A 23894-nucleotide genomic window follows, 5' to 3' on the forward strand; every position below is an offset into this window, starting at 1 on the left:
CTGTTAGGGAGCACTGCTGGTTGTGGGTAAAGTTTTGTTGCTGTTCCCACCCTTCGTTATGACACTGCTTGGGGACGTCCCTATGGTCAAGATTACTGGAGCTGTGACCGTCAATGAACGAAAGAGAAAACCAGATTTTTGTACTCCCCGTAAAATCCTTTTCTCTGAAGTTAATTGACGGACACAGCACCCTCCCCTCCTATTGTTTTATGTTATACTGCTTGTTGATGTACTGACCTGCAGGAAGCAGGCTGAGGGATTACCAAAGGGACCGCCCTTTGGGCGGAACTGTAAAGTTCTGTTTTACTATCCAAAATTTAAAACAACAAAAAAAGTAGAAGATTTAAGTTGAAAGTCAAAAAAAAAAAAAAAAAAAAAATAAGTTTTTTACTCCTCACCATTTTTGGCACTCCCTTTTTCAGTCTCCTTCTCACCACCCCCGGATCTCCTTGCGTAAGCAGCCTTCATGCGCTGAATATTCTGCTTGCTCACCGTCTCATGCACCACGATGGGTTTGGGGTAATCTTTCCCAATGATGCAGCCTGCCCTCTCCTGTATACTGCGTGGAGCCTTCCATGGCTCATATATGTATTCAGCTGGGAACTTCTTCATAAAGGGCAGGTACTTCCTGTGCAAAACCCAGCAGAAGTTAGAAAAACAAAAAGGATAGATTATGTATCATTTACTTATTAAAAATAATAAGGTAAACATAAATCCATTCATTAAAATGTCAAACATGTATTTACATGAATTTTCAATCTGTTTAAATCTGAATCTATTGTTAAAATAATCCCTGGTGATCCTGCCATCAAGATCTTTGTTCAGATTTCCTGTTATACAAGTGAAATGTTCTTTAGTTGTCTTCCAAATGTGCCTCTGCATTGCCCCCGTCACACAAGCTTCCCTTGGAGACTTTAGGTGGCTGTTTCAACGCCCATTACACAGACAGACATTTTCATCATCAGAAACTCACCCTGAGAAATGTCATGCAGCCAGAAAGAGGCTGCAGGAGATTAGCAGCACTGAGATGTAACAAAGAAGAGAAACAGGTGAAAACAAGCGTTTTAATAAAATAAAAAACTAAATATAGAAAAATTACAATTGTTCATAATAAATAGCATAGAGCAACATACTACGTAGTGAAAGTGGCTGTATTTGTCTTGATACCAACTTCCTTCACAATAGCACTCTTAGCATCTCACGCTCTGTTGCAATGCACATGTACCCAGTGTGCTGCTGATTTTTTATTTTCTAATTAGCAAGCTTGAAAGTGTGGTCTTGACCATATTGTGTTGCTTCTGTAGAACGATGTCACGTTTTACATAGTTTGTTGTGCATAGCCAGAGATAGATAGCCATCTCTCTTTCCCCATACAAACTTGCTTGTACGTACTTTATGTAATCGCCATTCTTGTCAGTCTTCTTCCCAAAGGCCACTGGAGAGTAGACGCGGAAGAACTGATGGAAGAAAGCACTAGCCGAGAGCCACAGCCAGTTTCCAGCGTTCAGCGCCCAATCAGCATCCAAGAGCAGTTCTTCAAATACCTGTGAGCAGAGGATGACAGTTAAAGCCAAACTCCAGGCAAACTTTTTTTTTTTTTTTTGGTTTAGTCAGGTCGAGAATATCTGTTTTTACCAGTTCTCCTCATAACCTGTCCTGGTGGGCAAACAAGACATAAGGAGATCTCCCCAACAGGGGCAGAGAAAACAGTGCAAACCCAACAAAGGTTGTCACCCTACCTCACTGTACTTTTTTTTTTTTTTTTTTTTTTTTTTTTTAACAGTCTGACCCCATTCCAGAGATTTTGCTTACTTCCTGTGTCCAGGTCTCCCCAACGTTTAAGAAAATAGCAATAAAAATCTGATGGAGGCTCCAACTCAAACTCGAAAAGATGTGTTCTGGAGTTGGACTTCATATCCAACAAAGCAGTTTTTATTCAGATTACTGAATGTAAAAACCTTTTTTTTCTCTAGTCGTCTGTCCAGGACAGCACTAGAGAGATAGGCTCCACCTCCAGAGGCAGGAAACACAAACCAGATCTTTAAAGGGCGGTCTCCGTCCCTTCCCCTTCAGTCTTTGCGTTTCCTCCACCGGAGGAGGAGGCTGGATCAGGAGCTCTCCTTCCCCTGACGGTGGGATAGCCCATAAGAGACGGGGAAGGAGTTCTGGTTACCTGTTGGTAAACGGACGTTTGAAGTCCTCCGGTCGGGTTGACTGCAGCTTCGAACCAGCGTTCTTCTGAAGCCCGGGGAGGGCGTTCGTTTCCCCACCTGGCAATAGGTTCAAAATTGGGCACGAAGTCAGGTGGGGGGCGGGCACAGGCTTCGAGTTCCGGCCTGTGCAACACAGGAGGAGGATAGAGGACTTCCGGCAATCCACTACCGGTTCCGGGTCGCGCGGCGAGCGTGGACGTTCGGGACCTTGGCAGCTATTTTAAAAAGCCGCAGCCACAAAGCGTTCGTGCTGCATCGCTTTATCGCCATTACGAAGGGAAGCCTCCAGGCGGTAAGGCGTGTTCCGATCGAATATGGATGCAGTGGAGAGTGGCAGTGGAGCCGAACCAGCTCAGGTAGGCAAACACAGAGGTGTCTTGTACCTACAGGGCTGGGAGAGAGGGGGGGGAGTAATGGACTAATCAATGCAAAGGCATTTTGAAATGGTCCAGGTGTATTTTTTCCTCCCTCCCTCTCTCAAACAGGATCCGGACTAAAGAGTCTTGCGAATCCTGTTAGCGGTTGGTGGGGTGCACATAGGCGTTTGGTGAAGGCGTCCTATTTTGCTAAAGGTTTCGCTGACGTTGGCTTGTCTGTTTTTTTTCCCTTCCTTCTTCTCTTGCCTTAGGCCCTGCCCAAAGAACCAGAGAGGTCAGGGGGGAAGAAGAGATGTCCTTCATGTATGAGTAAATTAAAAGAAGGATGGTCTAAGCCCCTTTGTAAACCATGTATAGACAAATTGGTCTATAAAGGAATCTACGGGAGCTTGTAAGGATTTGATTTCTGGAGTACAGAAAGAAATGGAGTCCATCAAAGCAATGTTAGCGAACCTTGAAACCCCAAAACCAGCCGCAGTTCCCTCTGCTTCCACCCCAGTAGAAGGTGACGAATCAGAGGAGGAGGAACTTGATTCTCTGGATGGCCTAAGTGAGGCGGCATCATCCAGAGATGTTCCTGTTCAAGGGTCAAGCTCTCCCAGATACAGGCTCTCACTCGAGGAGGTTGATGCCTTACTGGGGGTAATTTATGAGACGCTCGAAATCAGAGAGGAGCCAGTCTCCAGGTCCTTGCATGACCGGATGTATCAGACCCTAAAAACAGATTCAGTTAGGGTCTTTCCGGTTCATAGCACACTGATAGATTCAATCAAAAAAAAAAAAAAAAGAGTGGGAGGAGCCAGAGAAAAAGTTATTTTTCCCTAAAAGCATGAAGCGGAGATTCCCCTTCAGCGAGGACCCCTCTTGTGTTTGGAATAAAGTGCCCAAGGTAGACGCAGCTTTTTCCCAGTGTGCAAAGTCAACAGATCTCGCCTTTGAGGACATGGGTGTTCTAAAGGAACCCATGGATAAAAGGATGGAGGTACTATTAAAGAGGTCATGGGAAGTAACCATGAATAACTTAAAACCTGCAATGGCCACGACAATAGTGGCTCGCAACTTGGAGGTCTGGCTGGAACAATTACAAGGCCATTTGGAAGGGGGTACCTCCAGAAAGGAAATTCTGGATTCCCTTCCTATGCTACATAAAGCAGCAGGTTATATAGCAGATGCCTCTGCGGAGTCTGTTAAATTGTCAGCCAGGACCGCTGCCCTCATAAATTCATCTCGCAGGGCACTTTGGCTGAAGTCTTGGTCGGGAGACTCGGCCTCAAAAGTGAGGTTATGTGGCATCCCCTTTGAGGGAGACCTTTTGTTCGGGCAGGACCTTGAGGAAGTCCTGGACCGTACTGCGGACAAGAAGAAGGCCTTTCCTGTCAAATCTAAAAAGACTACAGGTAAACGCTTTTTTCGTCCTCAAAGGCAGGGACAGACCTCTAAGGAGTCAACCCCTAAGAAACAGTGGATGGGAGGAAAACAGAAAAGCAATCTCTTTTCCTCTTCTAAAAAAAACACTAAATCCCAGTGACACGGTTCCTGGGGGGGGGGGGGGGGAGACTGGGGCGGTTCCTCCCACAGTGGGAAGACGCTACCCCAAATCCTTTTATTCTGAGGATCATTAGGGAGGGTTACAAAATACAGTTCAAACACATCCCACCTGCAAGGATGTGTCTGACCAAGCCTCCCAAAGACCCCCAGAAAGCGACAGCTTTGCTGTCGCAAATTGGCGATTTAATAGATCAGAGGGTTCTAGTGCCAGTTCTGCCACAGGAAATAAATCACGGTTTCTATTCACACGTGTTTGTAGTAAGGAAACCGTCAGGCAAATTCCGGTTGATCTTGAATCTGAAGTTACTGAACAAGTGGGTAACTTACAAGAAATTCCGGATGGAAACAATTTTTACAGTGAGATCAGTACTCCCTCCAAATTGTTTCATGGCCTCTCTCGATCTAAGGGACGCGTATCTACACATCCCGATTCGAGAAGACTCTCAAAAGTATTTGAGGATAGCGATTCTTTGGGGAAGTCAGATTCGATACCTCCAATTCAGGGCTCTGCCATTCGGGCTGTCTTCTTCCCCCAGGATATTCACCAAGGTCCTGGCAGAAGCATTGGCTCCCCTAAGACTGAAAGGGATTGCCGTCATACCGTACTTGGACGACCTTTTATTCTTTGCCCCCTCAAAGCTCCAACTGCAGGGAGATCTGAGGGTAGCTATCTCTTGCCTAAAAAGGCTGGGGTGGTTGATAAACCAAGAAAAGTCGCACCTGATACCAACACAGGCTATACAGTATCTAGGTTTTCTGGTGGATTCAGTGTCACAGAAAGTCTTCCTCACAGGGGAAAAAGTGGAAAAGGTGAAAGAGATGGTAACCTTCTTGCAGTCCAATCAGACAATTTCCATCCGGTCAGCTATGGCAGGGTTGGGTCTATTAGTGGCAACAATCCCTGCAGTTCCTTGGGCAAGAGCTCATTTCAGGTGTCTCCAGGCCAATATTCTGAGCAGCTGGGACGGGACACAAGAGTCCCTGGACGGGACTATCCATCTATCCTCAAAGACCAAAAGGTCTCTTTGGTGGTGGAAGAGAGAGGAGAACCTAGTACGGGGTCTATGGTGGTCTCCTCCAGTGTCTGTTCGCATCACCACGGATGCCAGTGCTTGGGGCTGGGGGGCCCACTTGGGGGTCGAAAGTAGCCCAAGGATGCTGGGGGAAGACACAGTCCCAGAGGTCGGCCAATTGGAGGGAGTTGCAGGCAGTCTGGGAAGCCTTAAGGGTGTTTGCCAGGGATCTGAAGGACCACCATGTACAGGTCCTCTCGGACAGTATAGTGGCGGTTTCCTACCTAAACAAGCAGGGAGGAACAAGATGCCCGTCCTTGATCAAGCTAACAAGTACGATCATGCATTGGGCAGAAGAAAACCTAAAATCGGTTTCAGCGGTCCATCTAAAGGGGGTGGACAACCACCTGGCAGACTCTGAGTCGACACCAGGTGTACGGATCGGAATGGTCACTAAACAGGGAGATTTTCCAGCTGTTAGTGCGCAAATGGGGTCTTCCGGAAGTGGACTTGTTCGCCAGGAAAGCGAACACCCAGGTCCCAGTATACTTCTCCCTAGAGAGGGAGGCAGGGGCAAAAGGGATAGACGCTTTGGCACAAAGCTGGGCATTTCACATTTGCTATGCCTTCCCCCCATTCAAGCTAATTCCTCTAGTCCTGAGGAAATTTTTGCAGGAACGGACCACATTGATACTAGTGGTTCCGTATTGGCCGAAGAGACCATGGTTCTCGATGCTGCTGGGCCTGACAGACGAACCTCCCCTCATACTGCCCGAGAGAGAGGATCTGCTGTCCCAGGGTCCAGTTCTGTTACCAGAACTGCAGACCCTAAAGTTATCGGCCTGGCGTCTGAAGAGAGTCTCTTGAAGTCTAAGGGACTCTCGGATAGGGTAATTAAAACACTTCTTTCTAGTAGAAAGAAGGTAACCCAAGCAATTTATGTTAAGTACTGGAAAGTTTTTTGTTCATGGTTGGACACTAAAAAGGTGTCTATAAGTATCCCGACAGTCTTGGAATTTTTACAAGACGGTGTGGATAAGGGACTGGCCATTAGTACCTTAAAAAGGTACAAATTGCGGCCCTGTCTGTTTTTTTTGGATCAACCTCTAGCGGTAGACCCGCTAGTTAGCAGGTTCTTTAAGGGGTTGACCAGGATTAAACCTGTTCCTTTCAAAATTTTACCCAAATGGGACCTGTCAATTGTGTTACAGGGATGGGTAAAAAAAGTCTCTGAAAGAAGAACCTTCCTTGAGATGGATCACGCTTAAAACGGTGTTCCTAGTGGCCATTTCCACAGCCAGACGCATTAGCGAGCTTCAGGAACTTTCGGTGAAAGAGCCGTTTTTACAAATTTGAGGATAGGCTGGTGTTGCGCATGGACCCTGGGTTTTTACCCAAAGTAGTGACAAAGTTCCACAGAACACAGGAAATTGTTTTGCCTTCGTTCTGTGGGTCTCCCACTAATCCTAAGGAGGTAGAGTTCAGCCAACTGGATGCGAGAGCCTGTGTCTTAGAATATCTGGAGATGTCAAAAAACATTAGAAAATCAGATGCATTATTTGTTTTACATGCGGGTAAAAAATTGGGGTCACAAGCTTCAAAAAATACAATTGCAAGGTGGATCAAACAAGCTATTGTAGAAGCCTACAAAGGAATGAAAATGGAATGTCCTTTTTCCCCCATGGCTCACTCCACACGGGCGCTATCGACCTCATGGGCAGAGCGAGCTGGAGCAACACCAGAACAAATTTGTCGAGCAGCAACTTGGTCAAGCTACTCGACGTTTATGAAGCATTACAGATTGGACCTTATCTCAGCGCAAGACCAGGCGTTTGGGAGAAAGGTCCTTCAAGCGGTAGTCCCCCCCCCTAATCTGGTAAGTTCTCGTTGATCCTCTAGTGCTGTCCTGGACAGACGACTAGAGAAAACTAGAGTTAGACTTACCGGTAACTCTGTTTCTAGGAGTCGTCCAGGACAGCATGGATTCCCTCCCTATATGCTGTTATAATGCTGGACAAGTGTTTTTTGTCGTTACAGAAGCAGTTTCCGGGGAAGTTCTCGTTTACAAGACTGAAGGGGAAGGGACGGAGACCGCCCTTTAAAGATCCGGTTTGTGTTTCCTGCCTCTGGAGGTGGAGCCTATCTCTCTCTAGTGCTGTCCTGGACGACTCCTAGAAACAGAATTACCGGTAAGTCTAACTCTCGTTTTTTGTTTTGTTTTTTAGACTCCGTTACATCATTACTGGGATTCTGTACTTCTGATGCAATGCAGGTAGAGCATAGCTTGTAGGGTGCTGTACATAACCTTCCTAGGCAGACCACCCTAGGTAATAACCACATGATATGCTGTGCTTCCATGATTGAAGCCAATTGCAGCTCAGCATCAGGTTGAGGAGCAAAAGGCTAGATGATTCTTGGTGTCCTCCAGCCAGGAAATGAGATGGGCTCAGATTTGCTGGAACTCAGTACTCTGTAGACGGAAGGCCTTTTCAATTACATAGCAACATATTTTTTTTTTCCTTTTGCAGGTCACCGTGAAAAATTACAACTTTCTATGCCAACACTTAGAACTGTAGGGAGATTTTTTTTTTTTTTTTTTAAGGGGAAACTGAAAGTGTTGCAAAACAAAAACAGAACCACGTTGCATAAAAACTATACCATAGCATGGACACTCACAGCAAGGAACCAGCTTGGACAAGAGTTCTGCAAACTAGGATTGGTGCACAGTTATATAATATATATATATATATATATATATATATATATATATATATATATATATATATATATATATATATATATATATCTCTATCTTTACTAAAGAGTGTGAAGAAAGACATAAAGAGACTAAAAATAAATGAATACACCACCCTCACCTTACATAACAAAGTTATAACAAATCACAAATACATCTGCAATATGTGAATAAAAATAGAGAAAGAGAAACAAAAAGGACTAGAAATGTATCATGTTTCATAAATGCTCATATATGAATATATTGAGCACTCTAATCCGTTTTATAAATCATGCTAAAGCCCAAATGTAATTATAGAGATTCATTACCATCAGATAAGTGTTAAAAGCTGCTTTATCTGAATTTTTGAAACTATAGTAGGCACATTTTAGATATGCATCTCATGCTAATAGACAGAACCCCTTTTGCTATCCCCATAAAATCAGACCTTTTGACCTTCTTCCCACGATATCCACAGGTCCCCTCGTGTCAAGAAGCAGGCTACAGCATGGCGGGCCAGGTGGTGGATCCATCCCTCGGTCCTCAGCTGGGTCATAATTGCATCTATAAAGGGGAAACCTGTTCTGGCCTAGGAGAAGAAAATACCGATAGTGGTTACTATTACAGAAATAAGCAAGCAGTCAATCCATTCATTGCTTTGTAGCTTTCTGCATAATCTCCTTTAGACGCTCTACCTGATTTGATACAAATTTAATTGATCATTTAGGTTTGTAGTCCTTTTGACAACTCAGAAGGAGATTGCACATACATTGTCTGGTCATATTGTATAGTTTATGGGTAGCTTTGGGGATATTGAGCCCAAAATAATTTATCCACAGTACCCACACCACTTTAAAGCAACCCCAACGTTTCACAAAAACAGCACTGGGTTATGCTATGGTGTTGCATTTGTATTCCTTATTTTACAGATTCTATTGGAAACATTGTTTATACAATGTTGGGGAACAAAAGATAATACAACGCTGAAGCTGTTATCTATAGCAACCACATAAATTCATAGCAAATAAAATATCTGACTGGCTGCTGCTACAGCTGTATCCCATTTAAGCCCATTGGTCCTTAGGACTTCTGAAACTGTACAATACCCCCATTTCTGCCATCACCCAGAACTCACTTCACTCCATGCCTTGAGATGCTCCTTATTCTCATCCCAGTCTACCTGCACACACACAGAATTTCCTTCCATCTTGTCAAAGTTCGGTATTCCAGCCCCCGCAACATAGTAGAATTCCCGCCACAGTAGCTGGCCGTGGAGTGACACTGGCGGACTTGAGTGCTTCTTCTAGAAAGACATAAGAGACGCCATGATAATGAAGTTTACAATCAGCCCTGGACCACATCCACAGCCTCTGAAGTATCCAAAGCGCCACTATAAGGCCTGTGTGCACAGGGCCCTACGTAGTACCACTTTGTACAGCATTCAGCCTGCCATAGATTTTTACAAGCTGCCTGCAGCATGGCTGAACACTGCATCTGTCCCTCCTGGGCACACAAAACCACCAGCAGACACACTGCAGCTCGACACCCCCATGTTCAAGGAGCCCTACATAATCAGCCCACCCAAAAGAAAAAAGGTCAGTTACAAATGGAATCTGGTGAACACTTGTGTTTGTTCCCAGTTATCATGAGTGGAACTCAAAGATCTACAACTTTTTCTATGTACACAAAAGGCCTATTTCTCTCAAATATTGTTCACAGGTTTGTGTTAGTGAAGACTTCTTTGCTGAGATAATCCATCCACCTCACAGATATGGCATATAAAGACGCTGATTAGACAGCATGATTATTGCACAGGTGTGCCTAAGGCTAGCCACAATAAAAGGCCACTCTAAAATGTGCAGTTTTACTGTATAGGGAGGGGGGGGGGGGGGGGGGAGGCAGCACATCTCCTTTACATAGCGTTGATCAGGTTGTTGATTGTGGCCTGTGGAATGTTGGTCCATTCCGCTTCAATGGCTGTGCGAAGTTACTGAAGATTGTCAGGAACTGGAACACGCTGTCATATACGCCGATCCAGAGCATCCCAAACATGCTCAATGGGTGACATGTCCAGTGAGTATGCTGGCCATACAAGAACTGGGATGTTTTCAGCTTCCAGGAATTGTGCACAGATCCTTGGGGCCATGAATTATGCTGCAACATGAGGTAATGGCCGTAGATGAATGGCAACAATGGGCCTCAGGACCTCGTCATGGTATCTCTGTGCTTTCAAAATGCCATCAATGAAACGCACCTGTGTTCGTTATCCATAGCATATGTCTGCCCATACCATAACCCCACCGCCACCATGGGCCACAACGTTGACATCAGCAAACCGCTCACACACACACTGCCATATACAATGGCCGTCATCTGCTCTGTACAGTGAGAAGCAGGATTCATTCGTGAAGAGAACACCTCTCAAAAGTGTCAGACACCATTGAATGTGAGCATTTGCCCACTCAAGTCGGTTACGATGACAAATTGCAGTCAGGTCGAGAGCCCGATGAGGACAACGAGCATGCAGATGCGCTTCCGAGGCGGTTTCTGACAGTTTGTGCAGAAATTTTTTGGTTATGCAAACCAATTGTCATAGCTGTCTGGGTGGCTGGTCTCTGACGAACTTGGGGAGGTGAAGATGCTGGATGTAGAGGTCCTGGGCTGGTGTGGTTACATGTGGTCTGTGGTTGTGAGGCCGGTTGGATGTACTGCCAAATTCTCTGAAAAATGCCTTTAATAGACGGCTTGTGGTAGAGAAATGAACATTGCATTCTGGTGGCCATAACTGCAGTCAGCATGCCAATTGCACGCTCCCTCAATGGGGCGGTGTGATAAAACTGCACATTTTAAAGTGGCCTTTCATTGTGGCCAGCCTAAGGCACACCTGTGCAATAATCAAGATGCTGATTAGACAGCATGAAATGCCACACCTGTGAGGTGGATGGGTTATCTTGGCAAAGGAGAAGTGCTTACTAACACAGATTTAGACACATTTGTGAGAATAGACTTTGTGTACATAGAAATAGTCGTAGATCTTTGTGTTCAGCTCATGATAAATAGGGGCAAACACAAAAGTGTTGCGTTTATAATTTTGCATGATGTGTATCTCTTGGGGACTACTGCACTGAGAGCTGCCCGACATAACTTCTTCAGGGTTTTGGGCGTCCTGAACTTCGGGTAACATAATTCCCTCTTTTGCATTAAAGGCACAATTCACTTTTACCAATAAACTGCATGTGCAGATAAGGGGTTTCAGATTAAAAACGAGCTGTGTGGCTTTGACCAAAGTTAAACCAATGCCCTCGCTGTAGGCCTAGGTCATTTATGTACCTGATGAAGCCTGACTGAACAACTCTTAGGATGTTAAAAGGTAGCGTATCTATTTGGGACTTTATATGAGGTAAAGACCATTTAGTCTTACTAGACAGGGATGGAGCTATATGACCTATCATGAGGGGAAAGGGGCGAGGAAAAGGTTGGGACTTTATATGAAGCATGTAGTCTCCAGGGGCAACCAACTATCAATAGTATAATTTTTAGAAAACATACATTGGGACCATATTCAATAAAGTAACATAAAAATGATAGTGGTACTGTAACCACTGTATTTTAAATAACTATAATTGCATCACTACCATTGATAGTAGTTTTTCTCTGGGATGGTGTAATATATATATATAATTACACCATCCCAGAGAAAAACTACTATCAATGGTAGTGATGCAATTATAGTTATTTAAAATACAGTGGTTACAGTACCACTATCATTTTTATGTTACTTTATAGAATATGGTCCCAATGTATGTTTTCTAAAAATTATACTATCGATAGTTGGTTGCCCCTGGAGACTACATGCTTCATATAAAGTCCCAACCTTTTCCTCGCCCCTTTCCACTCTTAGGATGTTGCTTAGGCCCCTTTCACACTGGGGAGGAGTAGGCGGTAAAGTGGTGCTATTTTTAGCACCGATTTACCGGTGCTATTTGGCCGCTAGCCGGGTGGTTTTAACCCCCGCTAAATTGGCCAAGAAAGGGTGAAAAACCACCGCAAAGCGTTGCTGCAGCAGCGCTATACCGGCGGTATAGCCACGCTGCCCAATTGATTTTAATGTGCAGGAGTGGTATATACACTGCTCCTTACCTGCGCCAAAGATGCTGCTAGCAGGACTTTGAGCGTCCTGCCAGCGCACCGCTCTAGTGTGAAAGCCCTCAGGGCTCTCACATTGGAGAGACAGCAGCAGCTGTTTCAGGGAGCTTTGCATGGGCTATTTTTCGCTCTGTAGTGCCTGCAAAGCGCCCCAGAGTGTAAAAGGGGTCTTAAAGACTAGTTCCTGTTCACCTTCGCCATCACAAGAGCCCCCTTTCTCTCCAATTCAATCTCCCTCTCCCCCCTGATGCTGTAGCTCTGAGATCAGCATTTGAGAGCACAACTCTTGTCATTTTGAAGGTGAACAGTAACAGGTAGGCTTCTCTGTTTTAGGAGTTTTCCTGTTAATAAAATAATGACCTAGGAGTTTTCCAGATAGTAAAATGAATAAACCGTAAATGCACATATAATTTTTTGGAAGATTGCTGAAATTAAAGGTCTGGCAAAAAGGTCTCTTTAGGCCCAGTAGACACAGTCCTGGATGTGGTCACTTTAAGCTGGCTATAGAGGGATAATTTTTTTTTTTTTTTTTTTTAGTGCTCAGTCAATGGGCTGAATGAAAAGAAAAACAAACAGATTCCTCATCCAAACAAAGTAGATGGAGGAACTCCCCTGCTGAGAAATGGTATTCTGACAGCTGTTCCAGTGGTTGTCAGAACACACTCATCAATGGCTGCAGCTGCTGATCAAGAGGAGCTTTCCAAGATTCTTATTCAACAGAATGCGATCAAACAATGGGCTTAGTACACTCAGATTCAGAAAATGTGTCCGGTCCCTGCTGAACTGAATCAGATGCAGGCTAAGCATTGTATGCATATTGATTTAGGAATACAGCACATGGAAATACAAAGCGAAGGCTTCACATAGCTTTATTTGTGTACTGTGACATTTACATAGCCGTGCACAGGGGGCGTGCCTGGTCACACCCTAATCACTCTGCCCGTCCCCCCGTCCCCCACCACCCCATGTTGTGCCCTCCGCAGGGCTGCTGGCTTCCCTCCTCTACCCCCCCCCCCCCCCCCAGAAGGGAAGGGGGCTTGTTAAAAGCGGAGTTCCACCTAAAAATGAAACTTCCACTTTTCAGATCCCCCCCCCCCCCCCCCCCCCTCGGTGTCACATTTGCCACCTTTCAGGGGAGTGCAGATACCTGTCTAATCCAGGTACTTGCTCCCACTTCCGGGCATAGATCACCGTAGGCTCCACGGTGATCTACGCCATGTCAGCCATCACTAAAATGTTACATAAACGTTAAAATAGTAATTTTTTTATTAAAACCGATTACCAACCGTCTCACGCAGATATACTGCAGCAGAATGGCTCCCCTGGGCAAAATCCCATAGGGATACGCCTTTCCCTTTTTCAACCAGAGGGCACGCGTGCAGTGGGAGGAGCCCAATGCGTGTGGCTGGCGGACACGATCACCGCCAGCCATGCGCGATCGGGTGCACGAGCACCAGAAAGGGTATTTGTGTGTGTAAACACACAAATCCCTGTGCTGTCAGGGAAGAGCCGCCATATTGTTTGTTTCTACTAAGCAGGAAAAACAAAAGGGTTCCTGCTCCAGTCCTATCCCCATACAGTTAGAACACACAGTTAACCCCTTCCCTGCCATACACATATACACTAATAAGTGCATTTTTTATAGAACTGATTGCTGTATAATTGCCAATGTTCCCAAAAAAAAAAAAAAAATAAATAAAAAAAAAAAAACGCGCCAAAAATCTGTGATCTGTCTGTCGCAATGAGAAAAGAAGACGAAGACGAAGACGAAGACGAAGACGAAGACGAAGACGAAGACGAAGACGAAGACGAAGACGAAGACGAAGACGAAGACGAAGACGAAGACGAAGACGAAGACGAAGACGAAGACGAAGAACAGAGGGAGGAGAAAATTGCAAGTTTAGCAAAAATATGTAAAACAATACATATTGGCCTAAACGGATGAAGAATTTTATTTTTTAATTTGGGGGATATTTATTATAGCGAAAAGTAAAAAAAAAAATTTTTTTATTTTTTTTTATTTTTTCGAAATTCTCGCCCTTTTTTGCTTATAGAGAAGAAAGAAGGAAGAAAGAATTTAGTCTGCAGCCATCGATAAAATAATCCCAGCCATGGCGGTCCTTGTTCAGTCACTTCTTGTTATATAGTGACATGGCTCTGTCCCCATCTCACAAGCTATGCTCCTGTGTTATCAATCTGTCACTCGGTCTTCCAATGAAGACTACAAGAGGCCATCTCAACAAGCAATACCCAGACATGGTCCAATGCATGCCATGCACCCATCATCACTGAAGTGCATGAAGTGGCTGCAAAAATGATGCAGGAGATCAGCAGTACTGAGATGTAACAAAGATGAAAACAAAGTACGGAATGCAAAAAGTGAATTAAAATTTCATGGAGTTGGGGGTTTATAACTACTTTAACTCCATCCTGTACCCCAACTTTAACATTTGATCTAAGGCTCACCCCTTGGTAGATCTCTGCCACTCTCCAGTAAAATGTTCGAGCTGACAGACAGCCAAATTTCATGTAGGGGCTCAGCACAGTGGTACTGGGGGTCAGCGAGTTAGGCGCCGTGTCCGGTTTCTGGAAATTACATACCCATGCCTGAGAAGAGACAAAGCAAAAAGTAAAACACTGCGTGTAGGAAATGAAAAGTTGTTATTTTTTGCAAAACTGTTCATAATTTTTTTAGCAAATGTCCCGATCTGAGCAGAGTCTGTTAGGCCAACTATAGGCATGCAAAAGTGTCCGGCAGTGAAATAGGACTATACACGCATTATGAATCTGCATGTTTGGCCTACAGAGAAGTAACAACTGCTTATCTCAAAAAGGGCAAAACAATAGCAATCAGGGAAAAAAATATAATAAAAAAAAAAAAAAATTATAATTATATATATTATACACTAAATACATTAAAATGTACTTAAACCCTAAGGCCCCTTTCACACGGGGCTGTCTGTTTTGAGGGACTCCACTTGCTCAGCAGGGATCGATTTGTTGTTCCCCGCTGAGCCGGTGGATAGCAGGTCCATCTCCGCTTACTGTGCAGGGGGATTGGATGAAAACAGACTGCTTGTCCGTTTTCATCTGATCCGATCCGCCAGTCGGATGGAAAATAGGGTTTCCATCAGTCTGCATTAAGCGGATCAGATGTCAGCAGACATGTCACCGCTGACATCTGTCACTCCATAGAGATGAATGGAGCGTCCGTTCAGGTCCACTTGAAAAACTCACAGGCAGACCTGAACGGTCCATATGTGTGAAAGGGGCCCAATACCCTCTCCATTTATGTAGGTTAGGTACACAAAATGCAAACAATACATCCACAAAAATAAAATAAAATAAAAAGCCTGATAAATAGGACAGGAGATCATTCATTCCCATACCAAGTATGCACACTGAGCTGCGCATGTACAGCTCAGTGTACATTCTAAAGATGATTGTGAACAGGCAGGCAAGTTGGATTTATGACAGAATAGACATAACACAGTGGCTTAATGGTTAGCACTGCGGCCCTGCAGCACAGCAGATAAAGCACTTTGAGTCTCCATGAAGAAAAGCACTATAGAAAGACAAACAAAAAGATAAAACTTCTGCAATAAAAAGCCTGCCTGCTCACTTTTTTTGTTTGCACTTTAGTTCTGCTTTAATGCCTAACAGAAAGGTAACGAATTATATAAAAATTGCTGAATGCCAAAAACACTTCAACAATACAAACCAACAGAAAACAAACAAACACACACACACACACACACACACACACACACAGAATAGAAACAACACCAATTGCTAATCATGTGGGTTACTCCCCGATTGACAATTGTTGAATTTGTTACAAATAGATATCCTACAGGCTCAGGACTTAAATTGCTCAGAACACATGATAGCCATCGAGCCATTCTTCATGTGTGGGGTGGCCTGGTGCCCTAACAACATCTCAATGAAAAACTGAAATCATGGGTCAGTAGGCTTAGTTCACCTTGCAGGCTCAATTCACAAAGCTAACAAATCAGGAAAATAATTTGAAAAGGTAAAGTCACTTGGCTTAAAATAAAGATCCTTATCCTTGTGTAAAGCTTTGTATGTTGATCCTTATGTATTATATGGCTTTATTTTCTGTAGTGTTCCTTTATACTAGTATGGTGCCTTGATCTGAAAAAGTTTTCTAAATAGACAGTATGGAATGTAGCAAAACATTGGCTATCATTTTCCAACGCAAAATATTATTTGAATGGAATCACTTTTCAGAGGTTCTGACCGTTCTCTTCATATAGAGGTCCAGCCTCTGCACTGCCTCGGTCTCTCCACCAGGATACAAGTGAGGTCCGAGCTGCGAGGGGTCTTGGCCCAGCTCTTCTAGGGTGGGAACACCATATTTCTCATTGTAAGTCGACTTCCAGGGAGTGCAACAATCTAAATGGCAACAGAAAGAAGTTTTTTGCCAAGTGCACACAAAGAGTGAGACACAAAACGTGCAACGTGTATTACACTGCCCTCCACTAGGGAAGGACCTTTCCCTGATCCCCCGGGGCGTTAGGCTCCAGACTGAGGTACTTCACATGGGACCATCTGGCCGAAACCAGAAGGTCCCCATTTCTTTGGAGGGTCTGCCGAAACAGACCCACCCAAGTACTAGGTGGGGCTCCCCCAAAAGGGAGACCCCATGAGAGAGGGCGAACCAAGCCAGAAGGCCTATGCCCCCCCCTCCCGAGACTTTCAGGGTTGGCCCGAGGACCCACACCCTACTCGCCACACTGACAAACGTGAACACCAAAAATTTCCCCTGGTCCTAGCCAAAAGGCTCGACCCTAGAGGCAGGTACGAAAAACGTGTTTTGTGGTGAAGTGACCATGGTGCCATAAATCAAAGTGACTAATCACAGTGAATATATGGCACCCCTGAACTGCCACTTCAGGGGCACATTCACCACTGGCTTTTCACTGCAAACCTGACCACAAACCCAGACCAGTGCAGCCCCCACTCCACACAGAAAGGACCGAAGTTCTGGGAGCACGGGGAGAGCCTTTTACCATCAAGCTCAACCCTCACCCCCGAAGGGGGAGCCGACGGTCTCTCTCGAGAAACTGTATGGAGCTAGGACTACCCCTATCCAGACCAGAAGGCCAGCGACCCAGCCCTTCAGCCAGACCAAGCGGTTCTCCAGCCCCATCAGCTTCCCTTTCGGCTACGAACCGCTCCAGGTTACCTTTACATGAGCAGGTTTTGCATAGCGACCACCACCACCCCTCGTCCACTTCGCCGTAGAGCAGGGACAGAAGCAAGTGCCACCTCCTGGTAACTGATAACAGTACTACACTTGATCTTAGCCAAAAGGCGAGAAGGTGATGGTTTCCGATTTATTCTATGACATACAGTCCATTTTATCCTTCAGGGTGAACAATAGCATTTTTAGTCCAAGCAGTTCACCCTCTTCTTTCTGTCGTTTTCTCCTCAAGGATAAAATGGACTGTATGTCATAGAATAAATTAGAAACCACCATTGTGGTGATCATGTCTTAGTAGTAAGGAAAACAAAAAATACACCACACACCTGCTGGCTCAGCTGTCATAGGGCCCCACACACAGAGACACAGCGACAGCTGAAGTGGTAAGGCTCTAGGTGTCAGAGTGCAATGCAGACAAAAATAAAAGATATAATATATATATATTTTTATTTTTATTTTTTTTAAATGTGTTTAAAAAAATATATAATAATAAATAAAAGTATAATATATATATTTTAGGTATGCAAATGAGCTAGAGTTAAGGCTGACCATACACGGTATGCATCGGGGCCGGGTCAGCAGGAACCGGCTGAGATTCGCACCATTAATGGGCAGGCTGAATGTACCAAATTGGGGGGGGGGGTTCTTCTTTTGAAGGAATAAGCAGAAGCTTTCACCAACCCATGATCACACAGTCCCTACCTTTCATGTCATCCTTTGTTGGTGCATTATAAGGCCGCTTTGGAGGTCCTATGGATGCCAGCACAGTCTGTAGACGGACATAAGTCAGCGGGGGCTTCCCATTGTTCTCAGCAATGACCCTGCACATGCAAACATTACACATAGTACACTGCAAAATCTTATATATGTATGAAGCAGAAATCCATAGATTACACGCAAAGAAACCATGCAGTCCTCTACAAAATCACAGACTGTAGAGAATCAAAGTGTAGCTTTTAGCATTTATTAAAATGACACAGTCACTTTTTTGTTTAAATTTAATAAGCAACAATGTCTCTGCTTAGAGTCTATACATTTATGAGGTGGCTGTACAAGTCTTAATAAGAAATTTAAAATTACAAAATCAAGCATCCAGCTTTGCCTATTGTATGTCATGGCCAGTCATTCATTTTTATCTTATGGAAATTTTCCAGCTTGCTGGAAAATCTCTCTATGGGCAAAGCCTGGACCTTCTCTCCTCTACGAAGTACAGGGAAGGGTCAAAGTAATCCCTGAGCTCTGCCATCACTGCCAGGTGATAATGGCGAGTTGCAGTGCATCAGCGATTTGAAGAGTCAAATGGGTCCCTACCATTTGGTCCCAGGAAGAGATGTGCCTTCCATGGGTGGCCCAGCATCATACTACATGGTCCTGTGGTCACATTTTCTAACTGCATGACTATGTTGGGAAAAAAAAAAAAAAAAAAAAATTATTATATATACAAGTGTGTATAAATCCCAAAAAAAGTTTTATATATTGCAGCTTACCAGGCCTTGTGATGACTGCATTTGTTTTCTTTTTTTAAAAGCTTTTTATGCATTTTACCTGGTGATTCTGTTTGTTCCTGTCCTAAGTTGGCAATGTTTACTCACCTTACTGGATCAGGGAAACAGAAAGAAGATAGACTACAGAACCCCATCACTCACTTATTTTACACAACATGGGAGGGCACTGTTCTTCAGTCCTCAAAATACTGTAGCTGGCTTAGTGGTAGTTGAAGAGTCAGCATAGGCAGAGGGCACAAGAAGTTAGCAACTTACAAGATCTCTGGTAGGAGCAGTTTTTATTATTATTTATTTTAGAACAGATATAAAACAAAACTATTTCAAATTGTATAATAAAACAGAAGAAAGGATCACTTTTTTTGGCAGCCCCAAAGTAACATTGTGTTGCAGTGGGAATAAAGTGGTTGGGTTAGAATAGAAAGGTACACAGCCTTTAGCTAGCAGTGCAAGTCACATTTGACCAGAGTTTTTGTGTAATGTTATGAATTACAGGTATTTTTTACAGTGAGGGAAAAAAAGTATTTGATCCCCTGCTGATTTTGTATTTTTACCCACTGACAAACCCCCCCCCCCCCCCCCCAAAAAAAAAAAAAATGTGACGTTATCAGCGCAAGCACTCAGCTGGGAGAGCGTAGAAGGATGAGAGGAGGGAGGAGAAGAAGAAGAAACCACTATTTGAGTTTTTTAAACTCATGTGAGGTGAGCAGGCAATTTGGCTGGTGATGGTGTGCACATGATACTGAGGACAGATAAGCACAGTGATGGATAGTTTCATACACTGTTTGATATGAACTGATTCTTTATTAACACTGATGTTATTTAACGCACACAAATAAATATATATATATATATATATATATATATTTACACATATACACACACACACACACATATACATATACACACACACACACACACAGTGGTGTGAAAAAGTGTTTGCCCCCTTCCTCATTTCCTGTTCCTTTGCATGTTTGTCACACTTAAGTGTTTCGGAACATCAAACCAATTTAAACAATAGTCAAGGACAACACAAGTAAACACAAAATGCAATTTGTAAATGAAGGTGTTTATTATTAAAGGTGAAAAAAATTCCAAACCATCATGGCCCTGCGTGAAAAAGTGATTGCCCCCCTTGTTAAAACATACTATAACTGTGGTTGTCCACACCTGAGTTCAATTTCTCTAGCCACACCCAGGCCTGATTATTGCCACACCTGTTCACAATCAAGGCATCACTTAAATAGGAGCTGCTTGACACAGTAAGGTCCACCAGAAGATCCTTAAAAGCTACACATCATGCCGAGACCCAAAGAAATTCAGGAACAATTGAGAAAGAAAGTAATTGAGATCCATCAGTCTGGAAAGGGTTATAAAGCCATTTCCAAAGCTTTGGGAATCCAGCGAACCACAGTGAGAGCCATTATCCACAAATGGCGAAGACATGGAACAGTGGTGAACCTTCCCAGGAGAGGCCGGCCGCCCGAAATTACCCCAAGAGCGCAGCGACGACTCATCCAAGAGGTCACAAAAGACCCCACAACAACGTCCAAGGAACTGCAGGCCTCACTTAAGGTCAGCGTTCATGCCTCCACCATCAGAAAAAGACTGGGCAAAAATGGCCTGCATGGCAGAGTTCCAAGGAGAAAACCACTGCTGAGCAAAAAGAACATCAAAGCTCGTCTCAATTTCTCCACAACACATCTTGATGATCCCCAAGACTTTTGGGACAACATTCTGTGGACCGATGAGACAAAAGTGGAACTCTTTGGAAGGTGTGTGTCCAAGTATATCTGGCGTAGAAGGAACACTGCATTTCATAAAAAGAACATTATACCAACAGTAAAATATGGTGGTGGTAGTGTGATGGTCTGGGGCTGTTTTGCTGCTTCAGGACCTGGAAGACTTGCCGTGATAAAAGGAACTATGAATTCTGCTGTCTACCAAGAGATCCTGAAGGAGAATGTCCGACCATCTGTTTGTGTACTCAAGCTGAAACGAACTTGGGTTCTGCAGCAGGACAATGATCCTAAACACACCAGCAAGTCCACCACCGAATGGCTGAAGAAAAACAAAATGAAGACTTTGGAGTGGCCTAGCCAAAGTCCTGACCTGAAGCCTATTGAGATGTTGTGGTGTGACCTTAAAAAGGCCATTCATGCTCAAACCCTCTAATGTAACTGAATTATGACAATTCTGCAAAGATGAATGGGCCAAAATTCCTCTCATTGCACGTTATCGCAAACGCTTGGTTGCAGTTGTTGCTGCTAAGGGTGGCCCAACCAGTTATTAGGTTTAGGGGGCAATCACTTTTTCACACAGGGCCATGATGGTTTGGATTTTTTTTCACCTTTAATAATAAACACCTTCATTTACAAATTGCATTTTGTGTTTACTTGTGTTGTCCTTGACTATTGTTTAAATTGGTTTGATGTTCCAAAACACTTAAGTGTGACAAACATGCAAAGGAACAGGAAATGAGGAAGGGGGCAAACACTTTTTCACACCACTATATATATATATTATATATATATAGGTTGCACTGCGATTTATATCACTTATATAAGAATATATTGTAGGGAGTATTGCATTTACGGTATTTCATCTCAAAGTTAGAGAATGATTTTTAAAACACAGTGCTGCACTATAAAAGGATATAATCATAACACTAAGGCATTTCCTCACTTGTCCAAGTGGCTTCCTTAGTTATTAGAGCATGTCACGGAAAGACGGAAAGACCACTTGCTCCCATCTATAGATGGCTATCGCAGTAAGAAGCATTGGAAGGCTAACAACGGTACAAACAAGGCCAAGGATAAATTCAAAGGGGGGGGGGGGGCTTAACTTACTGACCAGCCCCCAGACAACCAAATAACCTGTCTAACAGTATGCGTTAAAAGCAGGGGTTTAGTCTGCACACATTTGCAAATGTATGCGCAAGCCACAGAGCCTCGTCAAGGCACCCTGGTATCTGCGGTACCTAACACTAACTTATAAGTGTCCCCACAGTGGAGGCTCATGCATTCTGGTGGATAGGCGAGTGCAGGTGGACTGAAGGGGAGCCACCCCTTCTTAAAAAGGTACAAGGACACACTGAACACCCAGCATATAGCACAATGGGTGCAAAAGGAGTCAACACATTGCTTGACCAAAATAAACACAACAGGGATACAGTCCACCTGCTCTCACCTATCCATCAGAATACATGTGCCTCCACTGTGGGGACACTGATAAGTTGGTGTTAGGTACCATAGATACCAGGGTGCTTTGACAAGGCTCTGTGGCTTACGCATGGATTTGCAAATATGTGCAGACTAAACCTGTTTTTAACCACTTGACCACTGGGCACTTAAACGCCCTTAATAACCAGACCAATTTTCAGCTTTCGGTGCTCTCGCATTTTGAATGACAATTACTCAGTCATGCAACACTGGACCTATATGAAATTTTTGTCCTTTTTTTCACACAAATAGAGCTTTCTTTTGGTGGTATTTAATCACCGCTGGGTTTTTTATTTTTTGTGCTATAAAAGAAAAAATACCGAAAATTCTGTAAAAAAACGAATTTTTCTTTGTTTCTGTTAGAAAATTTAGCAGATTAGTAATTTTTTCTTCATAAATTTTGGCCAAAATGTATACTACTACATATCTTTGGTAAAAATAAGTACAAATTGGTGGATATTATTTGGTCTTTGTGAAAGTTATAGAGTCCACAAGCTATGGTGCCAATATCTGAAAATTGATCACACCTGAAGTACTGACGGCCTATTTCAATTCTTGAGACCCCAACATGCCAGAAAAGTACAAATACCCCCCCAAATGACCCCTTTTTGGAAAGAAGACATTCCAAGGTATTTAGTAAGAGGCATGATGAGTTTTTTGAAGTTGTCATTTTTTCCCACAATTCTTTGCAAAATCAAGATTCTTTTTACTTTTTTTTTTTTTTTTTTTTCACAAAATTGTCATATTATCAGGTTATTTCTCACACACAGCATATGCATACCACAAATTACACCCCAAAACACATTCTGCTATTACTCCCGAGTATGGTGATACCACATGTGTGAGACTTTTACACAGCGTGGCCACATACAGAGGCCCAACATGCATGGAGCGCCATCAGGTGTTCTGGAGCACCCAGGACAATTCTGACATTTCTCTCCTACATGTAAAAATCATCATTTATTTGCTAGAAAATTACATAGAACTCCAAAACATTATATATGTTTTTTTAGCAAACACCCTGGAGAATACAATGGTGGTCTTTGCAACTTTTTATCTCGCACAGTATTTGCGCAGTAATTTTTCGAATGCTTTTTTTTGGAAAAAAAACTGTTTTGTGCTTAAAAAAAAAAAAAAAACACAGTAAAGTTAGCCCAATTTTTGCATAATGTGAAAGATGAAGTTACGCTGAGTAAATAGATACCTAATATGTCACTCTTCAAAATTGCACACGCTCGTGGAATGGCGGCAAATGTCGCTACTTAAAAATCCCCATAGGCGACGATTTACATTTTTTTTACTGGTTACCGTATATGTTTTGAGTTACAGAGGAGGTCTAGGGCTAGAATTATTTCTCTCGCTCTAACGTTCGCAGCGATGCTTTACATGTGTGGTTTGAACACAGTTTTCATATGTGGGCGGGACTTACGCATGCGTTCGCTTCTGCATGCGAGCACATGGGGACAGGGGCGCTTTTAAAAAAACATTTTTTTTTATTGTTCATTTTACTTTATTTATTTTAGTTTGACATTTTTTTCCCCAAAAATAATTTTTTTGATCACTTTTATTCCTATTACAAGGAATGTAAACATCCCTTGTAATAGGAATATGGCATGACAGGTCCTCTTTACAGTGAGATGTGGGGTCAATAAGACCCACATCTCACCTCTAAGCTGGGAAGCCTGAAAAAAAAAAAAAAGATTCTGGCTTTGATCGTATTAGCGATTCAGTAGAAGCACCGGAGGGCGGCGGGAGATGTCTATGGCTGGGTATTGCAGGGTATCACCGACTATGGCTGGGTATCTCAGAGCATGGTGTTGCAGAGTACTGCGTTGCAGAGCATTGCAGGGTATCGGCGGGTGTTGCAGAGCATTGCAGAGTGTTGCAGGGTATCGGCGGGTGTTGCAGAGCGT

General features: G+C 43.5%; 1 protein-coding gene across 1 annotated transcript in view; it reads right to left on the reverse strand.

Moving 5' to 3' along the window:
• The window catches only part of LOC143934317 (cryptochrome-1-like), a 39315-nt gene that overhangs the window by 8911 nt on the left and 6510 nt on the right, over positions 1–23894 (reverse strand). The window contains exons 4-10 of the mRNA XM_077457815.1: positions 17961–18079; positions 16293–16447; positions 14498–14638; positions 9021–9188; positions 8334–8474; positions 1393–1544; positions 399–628 (exon numbers count right to left, since the gene is read on the reverse strand). Coding sequence (XP_077313941.1) covers positions 399–628; positions 1393–1544; positions 8334–8474; positions 9021–9188; positions 14498–14638; positions 16293–16447; positions 17961–18079 — 1106 coding nt within the window. The remainder of the gene's footprint in view (positions 1–398; positions 629–1392; positions 1545–8333; positions 8475–9020; positions 9189–14497; positions 14639–16292; positions 16448–17960; positions 18080–23894) is intronic.

The sequence above is a fragment of the Lithobates pipiens genome, unplaced genomic scaffold (assembly GCF_037356315.1).
Source record: "Lithobates pipiens isolate NorthernLeopardFrog02 unplaced genomic scaffold, aLitPip1_a1.2 Scaffold_27, whole genome shotgun sequence".
Taxonomy (NCBI): domain Eukaryota; kingdom Metazoa; phylum Chordata; class Amphibia; order Anura; family Ranidae; genus Lithobates; species Lithobates pipiens.